The sequence below is a fragment of the Cyprinodon variegatus genome, unplaced genomic scaffold, assembly GCF_000732505.1.
Source record: "Cyprinodon variegatus isolate N-32 unplaced genomic scaffold, C_variegatus-1.0 Scaffold526, whole genome shotgun sequence".
Taxonomy (NCBI): Eukaryota; Metazoa; Chordata; class Actinopteri; order Cyprinodontiformes; family Cyprinodontidae; genus Cyprinodon; species Cyprinodon variegatus.
In genome coordinates, this window is record NW_015150979.1 from 415,603 (window position 1) to 425,709 (window position 10,107).

A 10,107-nucleotide genomic window follows, 5' to 3' on the forward strand; every position below is an offset into this window, starting at 1 on the left:
AAGTTTTAGGATTTTTATTTTATGTTGAACATGTAAAATTGTTATAGGGGATAGCTTTAAAAATAGAAATGACTGATCTTCCAAAGGTTTTTTTTTTTTTTTTTTTTTTTTTTGCAGTATTTCAAATTCAAAGTTCAGCTGAAGATGCTGTGAACCATAAGTATCCAGTAATTTCCCAACGTTGTGTCCTGAATAAAAAAAAAAAAAAAAAAGACAACAAAAAATGTTCTATAACAAAACTGATTAGACAGAGCTTTGCATTGTATGCAGTGGATTGGTTTGGAGGCTCAGGTCAGATAAAGCCGTGGAAAATCCACAGCCAAAGAGGAAGAGGGGAGAGACAGCCTGGTATAGAGCTTCTGCACTGGAGCGTCATGCTGACCAGGGCAGCTACAGGGGCGGCCACAGCTCTCTGAAAGGTTTATGCTGAGCTTACTGCTTTTCACCCTATTCAAGCAGGGAAACAAAACGCTAACAGTAACGGTTTCGGCTGTTTTCTATAGCCTGTTTTTCTTGCCTTTACAGTTGAATCTGGGAGCTCCTTTGCCTGCTGCCAAGAGTGGCGAAATCACTAGTTGAATTTTCATTTTCGATCTCATTGTGTTTCAGATTTTCATCAGAGGGGTCAAACATTTATACAAATTCAAGCAGATGATTTGACTGTACATCTCCCAAAAATGTCTTTGGACTGTATTGATTTCTTAAATTAAAAAAAAAAAAAATTATGTTTTCAGTTTATCAGTTAATAAGTTGAACATGCATTTTGTACCCCCCACCCCTATGACTTCTTAAGCCATCTTTTGTAGGTTAAAGCTCACAGTTTTGTTTGGAGGGTGTTAAAAAGATGCTTGCATGGTGCTTTCTGTTCTTTTGCTCCAGACTGCTGACGCATTTATAACCTGCAGCCCCTAAACATCTCACACAGGGGCAGACAATCTATAAAAACAGTGAGGCAGTAAAGACGTACTGGAACAAGAGAAAAATTAAATGACAGCTTATTGTTTGATGCAGGATTTTGGTTTTAAGGAAACTGCTTTTGATTTTTGGGAGGGTTGTACAAAACATGTGCTTAAAATCTGCATATGGCTGGATAATAAATGTTAATGAACATAAGTGTAAGTGCTGACCATATGAAATTTTATGATACTGAGGTAAGGCGGAAATATGGAGTTAGAAAAATTACACACAGCAAAACTGAACAACCAATTTACACGTCATATAACGAAAACAGAAAAGAGGAATAAAGGCTTGTATTTCCCCTTTCAGCTCATATGAAAGTAAAGATGGTAAGTCCCTACCAGGAGGTCCCAGTAAAAGGATGGAAGGCAGAGGTATTTAAAGCGCAATACAGTGATGAGATGGTCAGTTTTTATTTGTTTAGTTACAAAAGTCACCTGCCATTTGCTTTAAATCTGACCACAACTGGAAAAAAGAAAATCAGGGAAAGTTTCACAAGATTCACTGGGATCAAACACACACAATTCTTTCATCTTGTTGTTGAAATCAATGAAGTTTAAGACCATCAACTGGTAAAAAACCTTTTGGCTGTAACTGATCAGAAATGGTGGAGCTGATTTGAACTCAATGGTTTGCACTGTGGTGCATTAAATTAGGTCTGTAATTGGGCCTGCTGTATCCAAACATCAGTTGTAATTACTGTTCTGTAATGTTAAAACATATCTCAAATGAAACCAGCTAATCAATCATTTGAGGTGGAGAAGTATGGAGAAACTGTAGGACTAGTGGCAGCAGGACAGCTCCTCCGCCATAAAGCTACCACCGCTATGCTTGTTAGTGTATAAACCAGTTAGTTGTAAGAGTATTACTTGGACCCCTTTCAAACTTTTAACCATTATGGTTGGAAACATGAAATAATTGCGAGTCCCAACATGAACGTGAACCTGAAAAATGATTAAAGCGCAATTATTTGGTTTCTTGAATGGCCTAAATCAAATAACTTGAACTTTTGGTTTGTGCTTATCGTGCTCTTTTATCCTTCTTGTCTCTGCACAAGATTCTTTACCTCATTTCTTCTTTTAAGTTCCCCCAAAACAGAAATTGATATTTTATTTTAAAGAATGCTAAAATATTAATAAGCTTTTAAATGGAAACAAGCTTATAGCTGATTCAGCTTTCCGTCAGTCATTTAAAGATCGTATGTGTATATTCGTCATGACCAAATTCACAATACATTCACCTAATTATAAAATTGTGTTCAACTTGTAGGTTTTATCATTTTTATTGAGCTTGGAATGAGAACCACAATAAAGTATTAGAATTAGAAGTCAGACCACTAAGGTTTGTGAGTGAAATTGACCCATTACTTTTAGCAATGTAGTGCTCTTAGCTCCCTTTATAAATAATTAAGCAAACTGTTCCGGACTGATATTAGCAGAATAAAAGTAAACAGCATGTTTTTTATATTGTTAGTTTATTAAAAATTCTTAAAGTCCCAACACTAACAATAAACAAGTTTTGATACTTAGAATCAAAAGTATTCAGAGCAGGTTTTTTTAATATGATAAATAATTTTAACCAATTAACAACCTTTAGTGAACTGCAGCCAATTTATCTTCTCACATAATACTTACGGGGCAAAAAATGCTTTCAATATTTCCAACAAAGGAAGATCTCTAAAAGACAGCATTAAGAAAACAAGGCCTCTCCAAGATGTGAACATACAAGATTTAAGACCCCCACAACCATATTCTCACTGCAAATCTGTAGTTGAAAAAACATATCAGCTCATTTAGAATGCAGCAACATATTTTAGAAAAAATGAAATTACAGTTAAATATTTGCAGATGTTTGAAAATCTCAATTTAAAGAAGAATTCTTGCCTCTTAAATTAAAGATAAGTGCAATTTACAATACAAACAGAGGGGAAGTCTGTCATAAGAAAATCTACTTGGAAAATATGCGTTTTTCCTTCTTGTCATTAGAAATCACGTTGTACATAAGCTGACATTGGAAATAAATCCAAAAACAGAAAAAGGAAAGATGGAGAGAAACAGGGTATAAGACATCAGCACATCCCAATGCAGTCATTGAAGTCAGGGAACACATTTTCAATTGAACAGAATTGTCCATGCAGAACAAAACAGCGAAGCACAGCACTGGATGTTGTTACGGATGTCTGTGCATGTCTGTATCCAACAGTCACTCCCTGCAGGGATTTCACTTTGGAAACTGGGTAGAGAGGTGTTCTTCAACATGGCTGCCAACTCATTGTCTAGTTTCGTTCTTTAGACTTTCGACTTGCCTTGATCACTAGTGAGATGGCAACCCTGTTTGCCTACTCAAGGTCTGGCATCTCTGTAAGAAACAGTAACATTTCAGTGAATGTTGAAAGTTCCTGAAGGTTCAGCAAGCATATACTTAATACACATACGGTACAAGACATAGGCTGTGTCCGAACATCCGCCCTAACCCCTCATTCACTATATGGAGCAGGGACTACGTAGTGAACTTCATAGTGAACTCAGTAAACTAGCCATTTGGCCAGATGACTACTACTTTTCACTCCCCGTTGGTCATGTGGCTCCGGCTCCCCCCCACAGTACCGGCACCATCTTTGTTCTTTCTCACCCCCAAACCGAATCCCATGATGCTTTGAGAGGAAAGCTGTTGCAAATCTCTCTGGAATATATCTGATCATCTAATGACCATGGATGCACTCAACTTTTCAAGGTGCATGGAGGGAAATTTTGTGTCCACCTATATTTTTCTTAAATTAAAATTGGGTTGTTGACATTTTTATCACCAGTATATCCAATGTATACAATTGCTAACTGAAGCATTGACTAACCCTGTGACATCACAGTTTGAGGTACTGCAACATGGTGGCACCCTTACCAAATGTTTTTTTAAAGCATAGTTTTTTCTGTTAATTTTGTATATTTCACATTTGTAATATAATTATTGATAATAGTAAGACAGAGCCTTGGGAATGACGTTTGGTTGACTGTTTCACTTCCTCTTTAAGTCATTTTTCCTTCATTTATCTCACACAGTACAAATTATATGGCCTTTTAAAAGTCACACTTACTTTCATCATCACTGTCTGCAGAATCATGCTGAAAGAGAACAAATCTAGTAAATGTCCAGGAAGTACAATCATAGAATGCATAGTTTAGTAAAAAAAAAAAAAAAAAAAAAAACATACCTCTTCTTCTGCACCATCTAAATCAGGTAAATCATCCCCACCCATGCTGTTCATCATCTGGAGAAAAGGAACAAAAGATAAATCAACATGTCAGTTTTCCTAGAACTACTACTTTCAGGTCCGAGGGTCTTCAACCCATTTACCTCTGAGAATTTGTCAAAACTTGACAAGTCCTCCTCCGAGTCATCTTCCCAGTCTTTCCAATTGTTGAAATCCACACTCAGCCAGTTGCACTAGAAATTGAGCAGAGTTTTAACCACAAGATATTTGACATGCAAATGCGTTTATGTTCACAGTTTTTTTTATTTATAATTTTTGAGTAGAATTTTGTTTAATGAGTCAAGGTCATCGTAAAATTTTGATTGACTGAGGGAACTGTTTCAGTGCAGGGTGTCTGTTTAACTTTTTATTTTTAAACCAACAAAAACAGTTCTAATTTACACAAACCATAAATAAAAATATTGGAATAAAATTAAAAAGGTGATTTCAGGTGTATGTAAGACAACATTCAAAACCCAGCAAAAACATATTACTGTCTACAAGAGCCCGTAGAAACAGTCACATCCACTGTGATTTAGTTTGGCTGCATTAGATTTCTTGCACATTTTAGGCCAGTTTTTACCAAGCTCTAACGATCTGTGGGTAGAACTCGTTACCTCCTAAACTTAACCCCTTTTCTTGATTTAAGTTAATTTATGAAAAGAGCAGGCAGAGAGCAACCATAGTGCATAGAGTTTTAGGTTTACAGATGCAAAAAAGATCTGTTAAGAGGATGTTAAAAAAGCTAAAAACCTAAACAAGTGATTTATCTAACTAGGTCCTTGTGTGTTTTAGATTTGTACATTAAATATAATGTTAGCATTAGACAACTATTCTCTTGTCCATCACTGATGGATCACAATGATGCAAAAGCCTTGTATTATGTGAACCAATAAATGTACCATGTGCACAGAGAGACTGTCAACTGCTTGATTAACAATGTAAAGCTTTACTAGGGGAAAAAAAAGGCAGTGAATATAAATCAGGTAATACCTTTGCTTTGTCTTTGGTTAGTCTTGGCCATGATTTCCCAGGCTCTGCTTTTTTTAAACAACACAGGACTGATCTGTCAGTGCGTCTGTGTCTGGATTCCTGCAAGTTGTATAGATGGCAACTTAACTCATAAGAAGTCAAACTTATCCAAGAACTGTATCTTGGTATATAAATGATAAACTTACTTTGGGGTCAATATCCCCAAAAAGTTCAACTTCATTGTGGTGTTTGGTATTTTCTGTTCCACTGGCACAGCTGTAAAAAGAAAAAAAAAGAAAACAAAAGGTCACCTTTTGACAATCTCATTTTCATTCGGATACAATAAGCAATTTCCATCAATTATGAAGAAAACGCGACTTACCTAAATTCAAATTTTGACTTGTCAAATTTTACTTTTACTTCTTTACTGTCTTCAACGCAGAACTCTACAAAAACAGAGTCTCGTCTGTCATACCATTTTGCTGTAGCAGCATGCCTAATAATGAAGAGGAAGTTAGTATTAATAACAGCATAACCTTTTGGTTTACATTATTAACTAAAAACAAATGAAGGGCCACATATACAGTGAGAAACTAAATGAGAAATGCACACAGCTTACTACAGAGAGAGAATCTTTGAAGTTAAAACAGAACTGTGTCACTACTATCCAGAAATTGTACCCATGGATTATTACTCTAATCAATTTAGAAGGCAAAGTATTGTCTTTTCAATATAATTGCTATGAATATAGTATGAATATGCAAAACGGAGATAAAAATGTGTTCCAAGTTACAATGTTCATTGAATGGGGATTGATGTCCCGCTACCAGAGAGTGAAAGCTTCAGACCATGCCTCCACGGTGCTAACTTTAACCTAGTCATGCAAGTTGACTTTAGCCTCCCAGCTAACGCTAACCGGTAATACACATGCGGCAAAAACGTAAGCTATCTTCGATGTTAGGACACGTTATAGGATTTTAGGTTAAACAACCAGAGTTATTTGTAAATAGTTTATACGACTCTGTGCTCCATTATGGTTCGGTCACATCGACTAACTGCACAGTGGATGCTAACTCGTGTGCTAGCTAAGTCAGCTAATGTGAGCTAGTTGATCCGCATTACAGCACTCGTAAGACACACTTGTTAGTAGCGAGCGACAACCAATATAAAATAACAAAAACAAGGCTTACATCTTTATAGTATATCGCGTAGACTTTTTCGTCTGAAAACGTGATACCAACAATATTATTTAGCTAAAAGCCGGTCAATGTGAGGGGTGAAACCTAAACAGTTAACTCTGATAAGGTTTACTACAAGCGTTACGTTCATTCAACTATCGCGTTATTTTCCTTTCTATCGCGAGAGGTCCTTGCGCGCCTGCTTGGAGAATGGGCTTGTCATGAGATAATTCTAGAAGCGGCGTGACGCAGCAGCGCAACGGCGCCATCCAGAGCAATTCAATATAATTGAGATGGATACAGCAGTTTTTTAGTTGCACACCCCATAGTACAATGGCACAGACCTACAATGCATACAATAAATATAAACGTAGGGAGGGAAGTAGGCTGTTTGTTAGACTTACACATTGCACCCATTATGTTAGTAGGAAATTATTTTTAGGTTGCTTTACTCATCTCTGATCATATAAACAAAATGTTGGCATCCATAAAAGTTATATGAGTCAAGTTTAATATGATTGAAATATGCTCTAGATTATAAAAAAAATGAAATCACATGGCTAACAACGGAAATATAGTGTACAACATCTCAATCAGAAAGCTTTTTCGTATTGGTTTTTCATTTTGAAAAATAATTATCCCCAAGAAATCTTCCTGGCTGACACTGTGACTTGTATTTTGTTTCTTTATCTTTTTTGACCTCAGTCACCTCATTGTTTTTCCTGTGTAAAGAAACTGGTGTAGACAGATGACAAAACGTTGTAAATATCCTGGAAGTATAACAATCATATGAGCTATACCCCACGGATGTTTTCTTCCTGTAGCTGTGTTGTTTTCTGCACAGTAGATGTGATCAGTCATTGGTTGCTTCCTCTGTTGCAGGAAGGCTCCTGCTGTTGTAATAAGAATACCTAATATTTTCACTGGTAATTATGTATATATATTTTTTCTTCACATACTTGTGTCATTGTTACTCTGTAGTTCAGTTCAGGAACCATGGCCTTATAAGTAGATAGATTTAGAATAGTTTGTGGGCCTCTTAAAGCTGGAGTCCACCATTGCCTAACCAATGACTAAATAACTGGTAAAGTATCTGATTTGAGTCTACTCCTTCCTCTTTTTGTCTTAACAAATTGATCTCCCTCACAGTGTGCCTGAGAATAATGAATATACATGCAAGTTGTTTTATAATTGTTTTACAGGTTCTCTGAAAATGTGTATGTATAGAATTTAGAATTACCTCACATAATTTCCTGCTGTTGAAAATTTTCTCTTACAAATATTTTTTTTCTATCGAGTGTTTCCCTGAGCAGTTGGAGTATCCCGAAGAATCCACAGGCAGTGCAGTACACCATGCTAAACTACAGAGAAATAGACAACAGAGCTTAAATACATCATGCTCTCTACTTCTACCTAGTGTAATAATATTAATAATAAAGAATATGTTTGAAATGGATGGTACCTGTCCAGGGCGTACCCCGCCTCTCGCCTGTATAGAAAATAGATGGATGTTTGAGATGGATAAAAAACAAAGCTTATTTGTTACATGCTCATACATACAGTACATATGTAGTACAATGAATACAATAAATACAAATGTAAAAAAGGTATTTCTAAGCCAATCCATGATATCAAAGACGCTTTATCAACTCTTTTATTTCCATGGCTCAGATGGCCTCAAGAGCCATGGAAATAGTGAAGTTGTCATAAATATATGACAATAATGTGCAACAGCTCAAAGAGCAATGGCGACGCAAAGAGCTTCAATTGCTCGAAGGAATATATATTATGTTGGTAGAAAATTATATTTAGGTGGCTTTACTTGTCTTTGATCATGCAAGCAAAACATGAACATATATTAAGGTTACTTATGAGTCAAATGAAAATGATTGAAACATGGATTTTATTAAAAAAACAAAATATTTTATATGGCTAACAACAGAACTATAATATGGAGTACAACCCCTCAACCAGTAAGCCTTTTGTAACGGGTCATAGATCTGCCTGTATTTTGAACTGGCTGCCAAGCACTTCCACTAAACTACCGGATGCCCTATCAACCCTACTTTCTGGGTCTTCTGGTTTCATCCCACTGAGCCATCTAGATGAGATCATTCTGATGGCGCCATCTGCTGCGTGGCTCCACTAACTTGTCATGGATATAAATAGACCCAACATTGATCGCTATCGTTATCTTTATGATATTTGCTGTAGTTCCATAATAATGTCAGCTCTGCTGTCTGAATTACTTCTCTATGAACGAATTGGTAATGATGTTGAATCTTAATAAATAATTACTCTCTTATTTGATCCTTATTCCCACGTTTTCTTTGCATAATTTTCTAAAAACAGCGATTCAGTTTTAACATTTTAAAGCTTTATCTCTTATTTGTATTGCTTTCTATATTCTTTTGTCCTCCATGGACAGTTTTGCTTTTGGGCTTAACTGCATTCTTCCTTATTGACTTCTCTGCAGCCACTAGAATAATTTCACAAAAAGAAACATTTCAGTTATCAACAGCTTCATTTATGTCAATTGTTTCTTATTTCTTGATCACAAATTATTCTAAATCTATCCCATTCAGCACCAATGAATGAACATTTCCAATCCCCCCTTTTCCATTGTTCTAAACTTTAACAAACTGCTATAAAAATTGGAGACAGGTCACTTCCTATTGCTCTGACTAACTCCTTTGAGCAAATACCTGCTAATGAATCTGATACTAATGTAAACTACACTGATGAATTTGTTCCATTTCTGAAATTAACGATTGCTTTATTTATAAAACACATTCAAAATGACAACAGATTTTGACCGAAGTTCTAAATTCCAGTTTGTTTTAAAATCTTTAATAAACCCCTTACATTCCAGGCCATTAACTCTTAACCTTCTTGCATCCCACTGTACAATAATCACTTTGTTTTATCACAGCGGCCTCCTGTTTACCCATCTGTTTCAAGGTGAAATAAACCTCGCCTATTTTGCATACCCAAATGGAAAAGCAAATAACTGAGGAACTGTAAGCCCAGATTACATGTGTGATACATCATTTGAAAGCAAACACCTTCTAGTTTCTGAAAATATGAAAATATCAGTTGCATCAGTTCAAACATGACTCAAAGTTGTTGTTTTTTCTTCTTGAAAATAATATCTTTTTTGAACAGCAGTCATACAGACATGCTTGAGAATAGGCATGTCTTATTGTATTACATTTGTTCTACATCATGTCAGCCACAAATGCAGGAAATTTCAGACCTCTAGCTACAACAGTTCTAGAGCTGTGGGGCTTTCAACTTTTGGTGCCACCAATGCCTCCAAACCTCTCGAAATGTGCCAGAAATGCTTTTGCTCAACTATTTGACCCAAATAATAACACTGAAGCATTTTGATGGCCACAAAACATTTATGAATCAAGTATTTTTCCACTTTTTTTTCACAATCAGTGTATATAACAAAATGTAACATTTATAAACCTAAAATAACATTAACATCTATCAAAAATAGTGAAGCGGCTGCTTTTCAAGCTGTATTTTTGTTGTTGTTGTTGTTGTTGTTGTTGTTTTTTTTGGCCTTAGGCATTGTAATAAAACACAATCAGCATCCAAACGTAAAAAAAATGTTAGAGTCCAGTCTCAGCAGTGTAATTCAATCTTAGGTAAGCCGGTAACACGGCTCTGCTTTATGCAACCAACTCATGTTTGCCCTTGTTTGAAACCTTATTTCATTGGCTACAAAGCCAAACAGCCCAAGTG

General features: G+C 35.9%; 1 protein-coding gene across 1 annotated transcript; it reads right to left on the reverse strand.

Moving 5' to 3' along the window:
- Positions 1–2,419: 2,419 nt before the first annotated feature.
- On the reverse strand, positions 2,420–6,528 carry LOC107095146 (prostaglandin E synthase 3-like). The gene is made up of 8 exons (XM_015391123.1): positions 6,367–6,528; positions 5,559–5,672; positions 5,383–5,452; positions 5,198–5,296; positions 4,309–4,398; positions 4,166–4,222; positions 4,049–4,076; positions 2,420–3,315 (listed from the first exon to the last, which is right to left on the reverse strand). Coding segments are annotated over exons 1-8 (480 nt in total). The 5' UTR covers positions 6,369–6,528; the 3' UTR covers positions 2,420–3,295.
- Positions 6,529–10,107: the final 3,579 nt, after the last annotated feature.

What these genes read in the sequence shown, in the direction of transcription:
- LOC107095146 (XM_015391123.1), bottom strand. An exon ending in AAGTCAAAATTTGAATTTAG is followed by an intron (nt 5,453 to 5,558) that starts GTAAGTCGCGTT and finishes TTCTTTTTACAG; the next exon opens with CTGTGCCAGTGGAACAGAAA. An exon ending in TAACCAAAGACAAAGCAAAG is followed by an intron (nt 4,399 to 5,197) that starts GTATTACCTGAT and finishes CTCAATTTCTAG; the next exon opens with TGCAACTGGCTGAGTGTGGA.